Genomic DNA, 16,894 nt, shown 5'->3' on the forward strand with positions numbered 1-16,894 from the left:
ATTTTAGATTTTTGTCCACATTTTGATGCTGAAATGCTACTTCATTCAAAGGATAGGCAGAACACACCCAAATCATTTGGATCTGATTTCCATCTTCAGTTTGTACACCCTTAATGTACCTTTATAATACCGATCAACCTCATCAAACTAAAATTAATGCCTATTCTAAAACACAAGATTGCTACTTCATAACATTGGCCAGAATTTTAATCTGGAGGTGGGTTGGCAGCTGTTGTGGGGGGGGGCGGCTAGAAAGCACTAGAGAATGGGTTTCCCGCATGCCCTGCCGAATTTAATGGCAGGGCCTGTTTAGCATTTGAAAGCTCTGTTTCCCACCCGCAGCCAGCCAGATGGAGTGGGTGGGTAGGCCTGCAGCACTAGGCCGCAAAGGGGAAGGAGAGAGGGATCGGAGGAGGTGGTCGGGGCTGGAGGACAATCGGGTGGGGGGGGGGTGAGTGTAGCTGGCCAGAGGATGATTGGGGGCCGGAGGAGCATCGGGTGGGTGCATACACACCTATAGGGGTCGGAAAATCCAGCCCAATGTGTTATGTTTTGTGTGTAATAAGTGCCAAAGGCCTCAAATCCTTCATCTAACTTTATAAGCCATTCTGTGAGCATGAGAGATGGCAAGGAGCCTGTCTCCACTGCCTTGCATCTGTCTGTGCCACTGTGTTGCTTCTGCCTGATACCTTACCCAGCCCTAGTCTATTGTTAGAGTTCAGAGACTATAATTGTGATGCCATCTTCTGTTTATCAGTCAGTTGGTTCCCTGGCACCATCTTCATAGCTTTCCTGGTTCAAATCGAATCCAGTTTTCACAGATGAACCAGCCACAGAATGGGCAGAGCAGATGGATTGAAACCCAACAGAAGATTGAACTTAGTCATTGCAAGAGTGAGATTGCACCGTCGATTTATCAGTCGTCACGCTAACTCAAGTATTGCTGTTCCAGGTAACAACTTTTTCAAGGCTACTTACCAAGTCAGACATCAAGGTACTGGTCAAAGAGCTTGGCAACGATGTGGGAGAATTTCTCCTTCTGTTCCTGCATCAGTTCGATACAGAATATTCCTTCTGTAAAAAAATAAGGTCAGTGCTCCTGAGTTCGTTGCAATCATTAATCAAGAGATACAATCGAATCTCAGATATTAGTTTCATCAGTAAGTCCGGGCAGAGGAGGAGGAGGGGGGGGGGATGAAAATCGATCCTATGCAATTTCAGAAGATGTAGAATATCTGCTTATCAATTTATTCAGAAACAATCCATAGTCAGCACCTTCATTTTGCTTTTTAGGTAGAAGGTGCTTATGTGTCTTTTTATATCCACAGAAAGTCATTTCAAGGCTTGAATACTGGAGCTCGAGTGTTACTGATACAGATGGACACTGAGGAGTCCTCTCAGAGCTCAGAGCTGATTGCTTCTGCCAAGTAAGTACAAATGGTTTCAACATTAAGCAGGAATATCTAAGTGGTTACAGTGATGCACAAGGAGTCCCGGTTCAACTAGATCCATTGAAACATTGAAACTGAGAGGATATACCTATCAGGAAAGACTGAACAGGCTGGGGCTCTTCTCTAGAAAAGAGAAGACTGAGATTTGACCTGATGAAGGTCTTCAATATAATGAAAAGGTTTGATAGGGTAGATGTAGAGAAAATGTTTCCACTTGTGGGTGAGACCAGAACTAGGAGCCATAAATTTAAGATAGTCACTAATAAATCCAATAGGGAATTCAGGAGAAACTTCTTTACTCAGAGAGTGGTTAGAGTGTGGAACTTGCTACCACAATGAGTGATTGAGATGACTAGCATAGATACATTCAAGGGGAAGCAAGATTAGCACGTGAGGATGAAATATAGAAGGATGTGTTGATGGGGTGAGATGAAGAGGGGAGGGAGGAGGCTCGTGTGGAGCATAAACACCGGCTTAGACCTGTTGGGCCGAATGACCCATTTCCGTGCTGTAAATACTTTGTAGTATTTGACAAGATTTTTAAGAAGTTGATTGATTTGAGTAGCAAAAGATGTTGTGATGTTTCGAAATGTTGGAAGTTTAGTTTGTAATAACAGAAATTTAGCCCCGTGTATCGTGAAACAACCTGTTCTATCCGCACTTGTGCCAGTGGCTCCAATTAGAAAATATCAGACATTGGGGTGAACACCACAGCTGTGAGGTGATCTCAAAATTGCTGGTTTGTTGAGTGTCATCTGTGGGGTAAATTTGCTACAATTATGTATTATTTTTGCAGTTTTGTGTGCTCAATCTGCTCATGATAATTTGAAGTCATTTTTTTTTCCACTAAGAACTTTGAATTATCCAATAATTTGAATCAAGCAACCTAATCGATACAGTGGAGTGGAAATTTAGGGGTTAAAAAGTCGGAGGTGCCTTTTCCTGGCACAGTCGGAGAGGTACCTTTTCCTGGAGAGCGTATCGGAAAATTGCGCACTCCCAACTCACGTTTAATGGATGCAAAATCGCTGTCTCGGGATGTGCTGTTTTACCATCCGCGTTCCCAGTATGCACCATGGATTGGACACTTCAGAAATTTGATGCTTTAATGCCAAAAAAGATCCAATTATTAGATAATTTGCATTAAGCAACTTTGAATTGGAGGAGTGGCTTGTACCTCACAGTGCTGGTGGCTGATGTGATTTTGTTTCCGAAATTATATTCATTTGAAGTTAAGATTTTGTATTTTTCTTTCCAGATACTGCACAATGAATGAAATGAATCTGATGGACTCCAAAAAGTCCAGTTGTTATGTGTATTTTATCACAAAGCTCTCTAGAATTGCTGGCGGATCAAAATACATTGGATTTCAAGGAGGTATGTTCGACGGAAAAATCATTGCACTATTTTGCCCCTGGACAAAAGTGGTGCATGGTGTAAACTGGCAGAATCTGTGTTGTATTTTATGCATTAAACCTAGAATCTTACAGCACAGAAGGAGGCCGTTCAGCCCTTCGTGCCTGTACCGGCTCTTTGAAAGAGCTATCCAATTAGTCCCACTCCCCTACTCTTTCCCCAGAGCCCTGCACAATTTTCCCTTTCAAGTATTTACCCAATTCCCTTTTGAAAGTTACTATTGAATCTGCTACTACCACCCTTTTAAGGAACTGTAAAGGATGTGAAGGCCCTCTCAAGGGCCTTCACATCCTTCCTAAAGTGTGGTGACCAGAACTGGACGCAATACTCCAGTTGTGGCCTAACCAGCGCTTTATAAAGGTTCAGCATAATTTCTCTACTTTTGTACTCAATACCTTTGTTTATGAAGCCCAAGATCCCATATGCTTTGTTAACCACACTCTCAATATGTCCTGCCACCTTCAGGGACCTACGCACATTAACTCCCAGGCTCCTCTGTCCCTGCACACTCATTAAAAATATGCCATTAAGTGTATATTGCCTCTCCCTGTTCCTTCTGCCAAAATGCATCACCTCACACTTCTCTGTATTAAATTCCATCTGCCCATTCTGCTAGCCTTTCTATGTCTTGTTGCAGTCGATTGATATCATCATCATTGTTTGCCACACCCTCAAGTTTGGTGTCATCGGCAAATTTAGAAATTCTACTCTGTATTCCAATATCCAGGTTATTTATATATATCAAAAAAAGCAGTGGCCCCAGCACTGACCCTTGGGGAACACCACTGTCTACCATCCTCCAGTCTGCAGCCAAGTTGCAGTGACTGACATTTACCACAACTCGCTGTTTTCTGTCCTTAAGCCAATTCCTTATCCAAGCTGCCACTGACCCACCTATTCCATGAGCCTCAATTTTGTTAACCAGCCTTCTATGTGGTACTTTGTCAAACGCCTTCCGAAAATCCATGTAGAAAACATCCATTGCATTCCCTTCATCAATCCTCTCTGTTACTTCATCAAAAAAAATCAATGTTGTTGCAACACTTTTCAAACAGACTGTATCTTGATTACTGTGCAGGCCAGTGGCTATCTGTCCACATTGACGATGTGACTGATTCAGAGGAGATGGGCTCGGATATATCTGCATTCTGTGATGTTACTGTCAGTGAGCTGTTTGCCAAGGCTTTGGGTGTACAAGCAGGTGATTTATCTGTTATGTCAATGTGAATTAAATTAGCACAGGCCACAAAGCAATAACACATTGCGGGGCTCAGAGTAAAGCTGAAGCAATGTGCGAATGCCTGCCTCACTGTGTTACTGTTTTGAGGCACAATCATAGTTTTTGTTATCTTCTGTAATGCACGCAGAATTTTGTTTTTTAATTACTGGGTGTATACGGCTTTAAAAAGAAATTTGGACACGGGGGAACTATCACCTATCTGGGCACTCACTCCCCTTCAAAGCATGTTAACATGTCACAAAGATGTACCACAGATTTCAAAGACAGTGAGGCCTGAGCTTCCTATTACAGGAAACTCTTTGGTATCCGGCACCGACGGGACCGGCGTGGTGCCGGTTTATCAAAAAGTCCGGATTACAGAGAGGTATAGTTAAAAGGTACGAGAGCTCCGTACACAGCAACAAATCCAGGCTTCCCTGTTGCTTAGCAACATGTGCAGGAACTCCGGCCACAGACCAAGCGTCCCCGTTGCTTAGCAACAAGTGTAGGAGCCCCAGTTACACAGCCACAGATCCAGGAACTGCCACTAATATGAAGTAAAACTTACCTAAACCTACTCCTGAATTTTGCCGGTTAACAGAGATTTCCGTTATTTAGGTGCCGGTAAATCAAGAGTTTCCTGTAGACTGTTTGGAAAGTGCAGCTAAGTTGCAGTGACTGACATGCAACAAATTAAGATGTTAATTTATAGAAATATGATGGTTCTGAGAGCTTTAATATTAATATTTTCTTGCCTTGGGAGCTAATTTACTCGTCTACTTTGGGGCATTTTACTACTTTAAAGGCACTATATACATCCAAGTTGTTGTAATAAAGCACTGCAGTGTTTAACTGACAGCCTGGGCAAAAATGTATTAGTGACCTCTGGTGCCAGGAACCAGAAGTGCAACAGTTCAGATCCATCCATCAGTTTGCAGTTGTCTGTTTTCAGATAGTTCAGGCCAGAACAGCTGCAGGCACCAAAACTTCACCAGGTTTTAATTAAATAGACGAGGAACAAAAATGTTTCGGATCCAATCTGAGAGTATTACCGCGGGACGATGCAAATTCTGCAGTTTCTGGCATTTACAAAATTCTGCTGTACTTCTCCAAGAGAAACAAGCAAGACATGGTGACGTATCTTGTTTTTACTTTAGAAATTGAGGACCAGAACACTGTTCCAGAAGATGATCGACAAGTCAAAATGCTTATGGTATAAATTATGTTATTAAACTGTTTTAATGTTTGCACTACAAATTATTTTTTTATCATAGAGATTAACTAAAAAAATTATTAAAAAGGAAAATGTTTTCAGTCAGTGATCTGGTACATGTATTTGATAGAAGCATTTGCTATAGTTGAATACTGTTTCATGTGAGAGTGTCGCACCATAAACTATCTAGGGCGCATGGGAGATAGTTATCACCACTGGCATAAAATCAGCAACTGAAATATTCTCCCAAGTCTCTCATCATTACTCAGTCCCTCTTACACTGGCCATCAGCCTCATGGCTCTTCTCGAATGTCTCCCTTAAGTCCTGCCTGCCCTGCGCTCTGGTTTTGATTCCCGAGGAACCTTGTCCCTTTGGGTTTGTTTAGTTTCTTGCTGTCAACAGACGACAGGAACAACTGCACTACACCGCAGCCTCGGTTCCCTCCCCTCCAAGGTCCAACTCTCACTGAGCTCCCATCCTCACCCAAGTGGCCCATAGTCTCGGTGGCAGATGTGGCTCAGTGGTAGCACGCCCGTCTCTGAGTCAGAAGGTTCTTGGTTCAAGACGTATGAGGAGAGATTGGGTCGATTGGGCTTATATTCGCTGGAGTTTAGAAGAATGAGAGGGGATCTCATTGAAGCTTATAAAATTCTAACAGGACTAGACAGACTAGATGCAGGAAGGATGTTCCCGATGGCGGGGGAGTCCAGAACCAGGGGTCACAGCCTAAGGATAAAGGGTAAGCCATTTAGGACTGAGATGAGGAGGAATTTCTTCACCCAGAGAGTGGTGAACCTGTGGAATTCTCTACCACAGAAGGCAGTTGAGGCCAATTCATTAAATATATTCAAGAAGGAGTTAGATATATTTCTTAAGGCTAAAGGGATCAAGGGATATGGGGAGAAAGCAGGGACAGGGTACTGAATTTGGATGATCAGCCATGATCTCATTAAATGGCGGAGCAGGCTCGCGGGGCCGAATGGCCTACTCCTGCTCCTATCTTCTATGTTTCAAATCCCACTCCAGAGACTTCAGCACATAATCTAGGCTGACACCGTAGCAAAGGAGCGCTGTACTGTTGGAGGTGCCGTCTTTCGAATGACTTGTTAAACCAAGGCCCCGTCTGCCCTTTCAGGGGGACGTAAAAGATCCAGTGGCACCATTCAAAGAAGAGCAGGGACGAGTTCTCCCCGGTGTCCTGGCCAATATTTATCCTTCAACCAACATCACTAAAACAGATTATCTGGTCATTATCTCATTGCTGTTTGTGGGATCTTGCTGTGCGCAAATTGGCTGTCGTGTTTCCCTACATCACAACCATGACTACTCTTCAAAAAATACCTCATTTGCTGTAAAGCACTTTGGGGTGTCCCGAGGTCGTGAAAGGCGCTATATAAATGCAAGTTCTTCTTTCTTATTCTGAGATCTATTTTTGTAATTGTTTGTAAACAGAAAAGGCCGAACATTCTCAATACAACATTCCTGTTGCAAAGCTGTATACAGAGTGCAGTAAGCAAGATACGTGATGGTAAAGAGGGATCCAGTCGAAGCACTGAACGTGTCCAGATACTCCTGGATCTCATGAGAGAGGATGGGGAATGTGAGGGTAAGCACCAGCTCCTGGGTACTGTATTATAAAAAATCTTAACATTTAGTCACAGCGCATTCCCACTGTAAGTTTAGCGTCGGTGCCAAGCAGCTTCGGTTCCGCACCCACACTAAAGTCTAAAGTTGTGTAGTGTAAATGGGGTGTTGAGTCCTCTTGACTCCATGGAGTTTCCCTGCAGTGCAAAGTCAGGCCCTGACTCTAGACTGAGGCTGTATTTACACCATAACAACACTACAGTTGTAGTATGACTGCATCCTTAATTAAGGCTATGCAACAGATGTCAAAGAATACCTCTTAAAGGAAGAATGGTAAGTCACATTCTCAGTTGCTTAAGGCTGCGACCAATTATGGAGATCAGCGAGTGATGAAAGACTCAGCATATCAATAAATTGGAAGGTTGGTATCCATAGCAGACTGGCCCGTCGCTGTGTAGCGTGTTGCAGTAAGTGAGAATCCTTTGAACTCTGTGAGCTTTTTTTAACTCCAGCCTAGGCAAAGGATAACTTTATATTCTGTCTTTGGTGGCTGAACAAGTTTGGAAAGCTCCCATTGGAGAGGAATCTATAACTCTGTGCTGGGCCCTAAAATGTACTATTTATTTCATCGAGCAGAAATCTTTTGCTGACACAACAGTATTTTAAGTGCCATTTGTTCACTGCTAAGATTACATACTGGTCCTTTTTAACATGTATCAAATTGGGGATTGACCAGAGTTTGGCTGTAATGGATTTAACATTGCTGCATTGGGTCATTTTGAAGTGCCGTCGCACTGAGGTCGATTAGTGTCGACTGCAATACTTTGCTGTTATTTCTTTAATGGGCTGTGGTGGTTTTTTTTACAGGACAGTTTTTAAGCACGGTAACAGAAAGACTGATGTTGCAGCTGCAGGAACAAGAGGAAATATCACTAGCTCCAAAGGACTGGATGTGTAAGGAGGCCCAGAAAATCAGTGCTCTGGAGGAAGGCGGCACTTTCAGGTAACCTTGCGAGCTGTGTTGGATTCACATGCAGGTGGATCTGTTACTCTGAACTCTCGTTATTAGGGGTTTACTTTCTGAGGCTGCACTGCTGGTGCAGAACATTGGCAGCAGGGAGTGCAGGTAAGAGAGTTTTAGTCCAACTTATGACTCATTCAGGGAGGCTCTGTGCCAACTGCTCTTGTTACGGATACCGTCTACCCACTTCATCTCATCTCTTCCTGATGATTTTGTACTGCGCCTTGTTCATGTGAAACAGAACATTTACTGTAGGATACAAAAGCAAAATACTGCAGATGCTGGAAATCTGAAATAAGAACAGAAAATGCATTTTCTGTTTTTATTTACTGTAGGATGATGCGCTCGAGATGCTTTGAACCACAACAGCTGTGTGTGTACCATCCCAGCCCCAAAAGGTCCACTTTTCTCAGTCATCATCACAGTGAGCTGATGGATAAACTGTTCAAATGAAGATAGATTGCCGTCAAAGTACAATTCATTCTTCGCTTTCTGAGTGCTTAATTCAGTGGTGCTTTGGATTGTTGGGGTGGGGGGGGGGCCGAGTTCCTTTCTTCTGGGAGTTCCCTTTGAGACTCAATAATGGCTTGTTAATGGTTAATCAGTGAATATTGCCCAAGTAACACTGTTTAGGATTGCTTCATGTTCTCCATTTTTGTGCTGAATTTATGGAACTATTGGTACAAATTCAAAAATTCTCGTATGGAACCACTGAATCTCGCTGCTTTCCATTGGTAGAGTAGCATTGTGGCAACTTCTACCTGACAGCTCGACAGAGATAATGGGGGAGAAATTTGACTTGTGGGTGGGCGGTGGGAGTGCAAGTCAGCAGAGAGATCGTTCCATGCCGGCCTCAGGCCCGAGCCAAATTTGACTCTGAGTGGCCTCCAGTGGTCCCTTTAAGGACCACTGGTTAAGCTGCTCGAGATGTGGTAAAACAAGCTCCGTCCATTTGTACCTGAATTTTGCATTGGGTCCTGTAGGCAGCAGGCAGGTTGTTCTCCCATTTACATGCCCGACTGAATAAAGCATCAGGTGGGCCTCGGGCATCAATAGAGGTGCCTCACCCCATCGATTTTCATTTCCTGGCTGCCCGTTTTTCAGATGCAAAATGGACGGTTATGAGTTGAATTTCTCCCCCCATGACCTGCAGTCCAGCGTATTGAAATGGCCCTATACCTACCAACTGATGTGAGCCTACCAGCCCAAGAGGCTCATACCAGCAGGTGGTTGGAAGCGGGGGGGGAAATAAATTGGCAATCCCCCTATATAAATGAAAAACGCACTTACACTATGTCTCTATGTATTATTTGTAGCAGGCATTAAACTGGTTAATTTAAAACCTGGTAAATTCCTGGGTAAAAAATAATACACATTGGAGTGGTAGTATGAGAACATTAAGCAATTGTAATGTATGTACCTTTAAGGGGGAGAACTACTTTTTACAGCTCATGTATACTGTAGTACCGGCAGTGACCACACCTGTATATAACGTTGAGTAGTAATCTGTACAGTTCAGTTGCAGTCTGAGCCACGTTGAGTAAACACCGTTTGTACCGTTCTCCGCAGTCTGTGTCTGATTATACACGGACGTAACAGCATCTGTATGTGAAGTTAGCTGAATGGAAAATCTACCCCACAGTGTGTGCATTGCCAGTCGCACTCCCTGCCGACAGTGGGTGCTCCAGTTCCTTGTAAGATTTAAAATTAAAACAGAAAATGCTGGAAATACTCAGCAGGTCAGGCAGCCTCTGTAGAGAGAGAAACAGAGTTAACGTTAACTCTGTTTCTCTCTCCACAGAGGCTGCCTGACCTGCTGAGTATTTCCAGCAATTTCTGTTTTTATTTCAGACTTCCGGCATCCGCGGTGTTTTGCTTTTGTATTAGCCTTGTACGATTTAGTTCAGTGCTGCACACGGGTAAGGACGTAGAAGGCTCATGATGCAGAAGGTGCTTTGTTACACATATATCCCTCCCTTGTGAACCAGACAGTGCACCGGATATGGTGTACGGATGAGGGCGTGTGCTCAGCTCACAAACATGCAGACAAGGAGTTGCGCTGCACTGGCTCCGGTGTGAACTGAATGGTGCTCTACCTGAATGTGAACACATTGCACAATGTGGGGACTCTTGACTCAACAGATTATGAAATATGGAACTGTGTACTTGGAAACACAACATAGAGTTGATTTCACATGAAACAGCACCAGTTTTTATATGTTACATCCACATTATTTTTCTTTGTACTGATAATGTAGACACACACTATGGAAGTGCATTCAGAAAACAGTTACTCCGAATCTGGCCCAGATGATTTCCATCCTAGACAGAGACTACAACCTGAGTCTTTTGGTGGATCCTAAAGTGGACAAAGAGATTAAACGGCTCTGGCTCAACATCTTCAGTGATACACAGATACTGAGAGTATCTCACCAGGCGGAAAGTTCAGGGTAAGATGGCCTTGCCCAGGTGATGTGCATCTTTTAATGTCACTAGATTTCCAACGTGACTGAAATAACTCAAGTGTGATTTGTCATGAATCTTATCATGACTCATGAAGTAACACTGGGCGGCCAGCTGGTGGCGCCGTCCAAGGAGTATAATTACTCAGGCGTGGGCCCAGCTTGCTCAGGATGTTTCTGTAACCAGGAACTAGTGATTGTAACTAGAAATCTCATGGTTTTGAAACAGTTGATTAAAGCCTTGTTTTACACTCAAACCAAGTGCTCAGTACAGTCGTCTTTTTACATCATGATTCATAGAATTTTAATCATGTTTTTACATGGAACTGGTAAATCGCCTCACAAGATTTCCTCATTTTCCAATTTACAATGTTAATTCAAACTATATATCACTGATGTTTGTACCATGAGGTAAAACCATTTTTTATTAATGTAAATGAAATTTGCTTATTGTGTACAACAAATCTAAGTATAATTTGAAATTCTGTATTTTCCAACCAATATGTACTCGCCCTATATAGATTCAGCAAGTTTAATGGCTCTGATTTTCACCTTTGTAACTGAATTTGGACATTGCTGATCCAAATGTATTGGTTCAAACCTCATACTTGATTGAAGTCCCTGTTGCACTATGATCTTCAGCCTAAGTGAAAGCTCTTGGCAGTGCGCGCTTTGTATGAAAGTCAGCATTTGGAAGGGCTGATGCTCACTCCACTATCAAAGCACTGTTGGCGTGTGTGTGCATATATAATGAGAAAAAAACATGCTTAAAAGTATTACGAGCAAATATATTTGGATCAGTAATGAATAAATTCAGTTACAAAGGTGAAAATCAGCGCCATTAAACTTGCTGAATCTATAAATGGCGAGTACATATTGGTTGGAAAATATGTGAGGCCCTTCTTGTCTTGTTTCTTATATAATTACAATGCGGTAATGCAAAATGGCATCTTGTTTCCATTAGATCAAACACCAAGGAAATAACAGTTGATCACAAAGTGAGTAAAGGACGTGTGGAGATTCCCTGTGCTGCACCTTTCAGCTGGCTGATCAAGGAATATATTGACCAGCTGTGGGTTGAATTTCAGTATTTGGAAGGTACAGTTTCTCATTTCAAACTACAAATTACAAGAAGACATTAATAAACTTGAAGAATGGGCATATAATTGAATTGAAAAGTGGGGAAGTTATGCTAAACTTGTATCGAACCTTGGTTAGACCACACTTGGAGTACTGTGTACAATTCTGGTCGCCATATTATGAAAAGGATATAGACACTGGAGAGGGTGCAGAGAAGGTTTACAAGGATGATACCAGAAATGCGAGGGTATACTGACCAGGAAAGGATGAACAGGCTGGGTCTCTTTTCGCTTGAAAAAAGAAGGCTGAGGGGTGACCAAATAGAGATCTTTAAAATTATGAAAGGTTTTGATGGAGTGGATACAGAGAGAATGTTTCCACTTGTGGGGAAGAGCATAACTAGAGGCCATCAATATAAGATAGTCACCAAGAAATCCAATAGGGAATTCAGAAGAAACTTCTTTACCCAAAGAGTGGTGAGAATGTGGAACTCGCTACCACAGGGAGTGGTTGAAGGGAATAGTATAGATACATTTAAGGGGAGGCTAGACAAGCATATGAGGGAGAAGGGAATAGAGGGTTATGCTGATAGAGTTAGATGAGGAAAGACAGGAGGAGGCTCGAGTGGAGCATAAACGCCGGTATGGACTGGTTGGGCGAATGGCCTATTTTTGTGCCGTATATATCCTATGTATGTATTCCTGTGTAAACACAATTAATTAATTTCCACTTCTTATCCATGATATCAAACCAGAGTGTGTTTTAAAATACTAAGGGGGAAAAATTGGCTCGCGCCCCCTTTGGGGCCCCAACTTCGCCGCGGCGCTACTTTTAGCACCCCGAAAAAGTTAGCGCCCCCACGCCTGAAATTGAATGGTAGCGCCCCAAGCAGGAGGCGAGGCATTACTGGAAGCACTCCCCCTCCCTCTTGGGGCGCTCCCATTGAATATCGCAGCGCTACGTGCAGTAGCGCCACAGCGTCGGCACGTAGCGCCACGGTACTACAGGTCTCCTCCTGCGAGGTGCCGGCAAAAGAGCCCGGCACTCCAGAGGAGTACCAGGCTGACCGATCACAGCCGGCACCCCGCAGGAGGAGGCAAGAGGGGGCAGGTGCTGGCAGGCGGCCCAGAAAAAAATGGCCGCCCGGCACCTGCCCTTTAATTTGCGCCGCCCCAGCCGCAAACACGGCACCCTGACCCTGTCGGACATAGCGTCCGGTGGTAGGTCAGGGGGCGCAAGCCAGGTTCGCGGCCACAGTGCGAGCGGCGTGCTGCGCATGACAATGACATCGTTGCCGGATATCGCGGGAGGTGTTAGTGGCACTGTGCCCGGGCACCAACGGGAGGCGCAAAGCAATCGGATTTTTCCCCCTAAGTGATCGAACCTGACTCTGACAATTTTTGGCCAAATAGTAAAGTATTTGACTGATAACAGGAGGCCAACAGAAATCATCTCTGAGATTATGGAAGACTCGATGTTGAGGAACTGCTGAAGGAAGAGTGTGGTCCTGCGCTATGTTGCTTTTCTGAAGTTTGATCTGGGTTACTGGGACCCATATCCAAGCATCCTTCATGTTTCAGCTTATCTCTACATAGCTGTCGAATCAGTTTTCACTGTTGTCACCTTGCCGCGTACTTGGTGGTGCCGTACCAGCTCGAGGGCTGAGATTAGTCATCTCCTCACTGATTGTACACAGGTTGCATTGTTTTTAGTGAAATCCAATTGGGATCATTTTTGAATTTACAGAAGGATTTATTTCACCATTTATAATTGCTTCTGAATGCATTTTCAGCAAAAAATTAAACAAATCTTAAATCATCAGGGTCCAAGTGAGATGAAGGTGAATAAAATTAACATTTAAGCAAGCTTTTGGTCATTTACTTTGGATGAACCCCCATATATATTTGAAATCGTTTTCAAAGTAATCACAACTTTTCTTTTGCATAATAATCATAAAAATAATTTAATACTAAGCACTACATGGTATAAACAGTGCAAAAAACATAAAGTGCTTTTTAATCTCGTATTTTTGGAACATGTAAAGAATTATATTGTAGAAAATTGATCAAGACTTAAAATAAAGTGGTGATTTTTTTTGTGGGAGTTCTCCCCGTTTACGGGAACTTCAGCTTGTGAGCGGGAGAATCCCCATGGAAATTCACCCCCAAAGTCTTTTCACAATCTCAATATATCCCAAACAGACTACTCAGAATTTTCAAAGCTGTTCTGACTGTATAAGTAATGCACCTTTTCCTCTTCTTTCTACCTCCAAAAGTGTTTTACAAATGTTGATTTAATTCATAAGCCTGATTACTGCAAAGTCAATAATAATTCTCATTGGAATTTATTTGATGTTTTCAGAATCTCTGGATTAATATACCAAAGTGGTGTTTCACCAACCCTCATCCATGCCTTTGTTACCTCTAGTCTCGACTAATTCCAATACTCTTCTGGCCAGCTTCCCACCTTGCACTCTCCGTAAACTTGAGCTGCCCATGTCCTAACTCGCACCAAATTCCGTTCACCCATCAACCCTGTGCTCACTGACCTACGTTGGCTCCCGGTTAAGCAACGCCTTGATTTTACAATTCTCACCCTTGTTTTAAAATCCCTCCATGGCCTCGCCCCATCCTATCACTGTAACCTCCTCCAGCCCTATAACCCTCCGAGATCTTGCTGCTCCACTTTTGGCCTCTTGCAGAACCCCCTATTTTAATCGCTCCACCATTGGTGGCCGTCCCTTCAGCTGCCTAGGACTTAAGCTCTGGAATTCCCTCCCTAAACCTCTCCACCTCTCGCCTCCTTTATGACGCTTCTTAAAACCTACCTCTGACCAAGCTTTTGGTCACCCTGTCCTAATATCTCCTTATGTGACTCGGTGTCAAATTTTGTTTGATAACGCTCCTATGAAGCGCCCTGGGACGTTTTACTACGTTAAAGGTGCTAGTTAAATACAAGTTGTTCTTGTATGTTTATACATCAACTTGAATCTGTTACTAAAGAATCAGCAGGTGTTTTAGATTTTGTTTGACTGGTCCCCTGTATGATCGGAATAAAATATTATAAAATATTCACCTCATTCAGGTGCAGCTGACAGAGACGGACCAAAAATGCTGAAATTTGTCAACAGTTTTAACAAAAGTAAGCTCGGAGAGTATTTGGGAGGTCAGAGCAAAGAAGGAAAGTGCGACCTTGGTCAGCGATACCTGACTGATTTTATTCTGATGACCATTAATATCTCATCGTTTGCTGAAGTTGAGGTAAGTCTGATTACAGTTGAAAAAACCTACAATGTTTCTTTAAAACAACTTTTACTAACTAATGATTTAACTGGGCAGATAACTTGTATATTGAACTCTCTAGTTTCTCCACTATATACGTCCCTAATATCCCACATCAACTGGGATGGAAGCAAATAACTTGTGGACCCCTCCACAATTTGTAACAGTGAGGCTGTTAGGTAACAACTGACGCAACCAACTGAATGGGAATCTGAACTTTATCTAATCAGTGTATGATGCTGGAGTGATAACACCATTGGTACCTCACTGACATTAAAGGAACAATCTGTGCAGCAGCAATAAAAACAGAAAATGCTGGAGAAACTCAGCAGGTCAGGCAGCATCTGTGAAGAGAGAAGCAAAGTTAACGTTTCAGGTCGATGACCTTTCGTCAGAACTGGAAAAAAGCAGGAAATGGAACAGATTTTTAAGCAAGTGAAGGGGCTGGGAAAGGGGGGAGGGGATGAAAGAACAAAAGGGAAGGTCTGTGATAGGATAGAAGGCAGGAGAGGTTAAGAGTCATTAAGAGATATTCAAGGCAAAAGGAGATGATAATAGAATGGGTTAAGAAACAAAGGATGGCTCTAGGTGGAGTGTAAATTGTGCTGGCAGAGTGAAAGACAGCTGCCATGTGGGGGAGAAGAAAAAAAGACACAGACAAAAAGTGTGAATACAAAATATTTATATATATATGATGATAGGGGCCGAGATTATGATCTGAAATTGTTGAACTCTATGTTGAGTCCAGAAGGCTGTAAAGTGCCTAATCGAAAGATGAGGTGCTGTTCCTCGAGCTTCCGCTGAGCTTCCGTGTGCAGGAGTAATACCGCACTAGAATGAAGGAGTCTTCTATCTGGTAAAATGAGCACGGTTGCCGATGAAAATGACCGCATCATTCAACAGCTTTGAAATTAGAAAAGGACAAGGGTGTGCGAGAAATGGAAATGTTCCACTGATAAACATCACTGACATGGGAAGCAAAATGGCAACTAGCACAAGCAAAAGTGGGACAGACAAAACATACGAATTGAACGTTAAGCTTTCAAGCCGTGTTCTGCACAAACATTAGCATCCCCAAGAATGAGCCACAACAGTGTCAGTTAAGCAGAACGTATTAAGTGTTTCTGTTGTACACCAGCAGTTAAAATGTGTTTGGCACTGAATGTTTAACTGTGCTGAATCAACCATCAGTACTGATAAGAAGGCTGCTCCTCGCCACAGCCCCACTTAATTCAGTGAGAGCCAAAGACAAGATCCATCATGTATGTCACTAAAATGGCTGGGGCTCTAGTGGGCTGTGTTCTCATTCGCAAAGCTGAAGTTTCACCTGTTGCATAGAAACATTGTTCTATAGCGGCCCTGAATTTCCTCGGATTTTCTGCCAGCTACATCACCATAACTTTGCCGGAAGTGCGGCAGGTTTTCCGACACAATTCCGGCAAAGTTACGGCAACACATTGGCAGAAATGGGGAGGAAATTCAGGGGCTGACTATTTTGAATTATTTTCGGTTGAAGGTACTCCACTTGCACTGAATGTTGTTTTCCTGTTTATTTATATTTTTAATAAGGTTTTCAAGGTCGCATTCATTTCCTGCCTGAACGAACTTCACAATGATTGTGGTCTGACCCTTCAAGAGCAATCGCCTCCCTGGATACACATTGCATATAACATTTTCAAAAACCGTCTACATAATCTGTCCAAGACAATTATGTTCTCTCCAAAAATCCTGGAACACCTTCATCGTTACATACAGGAAACATTGAGTTCTAATCCTCAGGAAATGGTGAGTCTTATGAAAATAATACAAAATGTTTAAAGCTTATGAAGAATTTGATAGTAAAATGCAAGGTTCTTCAAACTGTCATTTTACTGACAAGACAGATCCATTTTGTTTTATCCTTCAGTCATTCAGTCTATCCTCACTTTGACAGTATAATATATATATATTTCTGTTATTCAATTAAAGACTGTCCTTGTATCATGCTTAACATGCACATTTTGCAATTCTGTGATTCTGATTCTCAGTGCTACCTGACACTCAAATCTGCTGGTTGTATTTCTGATGACGTAACTCCATTCTTGGAGAGCAGAGTGTAATGAGAGTACAATAGCAAAATACTGCGGATGCTGGAAATCTGAAATAACAACAGAAAATGCTGGAAAC

At 42.8% G+C, this 16,894-nt stretch overlaps 1 protein-coding gene across 1 annotated transcript in view; it reads left to right on the forward strand.

Annotated features, from left to right (window-relative positions):
• Positions 1-16,894, forward strand: part of LOC147102854 (E3 ubiquitin-protein ligase rnf213-alpha-like) — a 175,188-nt gene that overhangs the window by 100,524 nt on the left and 57,770 nt on the right. The window contains 11 exon segments of the mRNA XM_085963739.1: positions 953-1,089; positions 1,329-1,427; positions 2,710-2,828; positions 3,946-4,068; positions 5,244-5,299; positions 6,753-6,906; positions 7,752-7,887; positions 10,164-10,355; positions 11,332-11,465; positions 14,532-14,707; positions 16,298-16,513. Coding sequence (XP_085819865.1) covers positions 953-1,089; positions 1,329-1,427; positions 2,710-2,828; positions 3,946-4,068; positions 5,244-5,299; positions 6,753-6,906; positions 7,752-7,887; positions 10,164-10,355; positions 11,332-11,465; positions 14,532-14,707; positions 16,298-16,513 — 1,542 coding nt within the window.

This window comes from Somniosus microcephalus, chromosome 21, assembly GCF_052327205.1.
Source record: "Somniosus microcephalus isolate GS21.2 chromosome 21, FLI_Smic_1.0, whole genome shotgun sequence".
Lineage (NCBI taxonomy): Eukaryota > Metazoa > Chordata > Chondrichthyes > Squaliformes > Somniosidae > Somniosus > Somniosus microcephalus.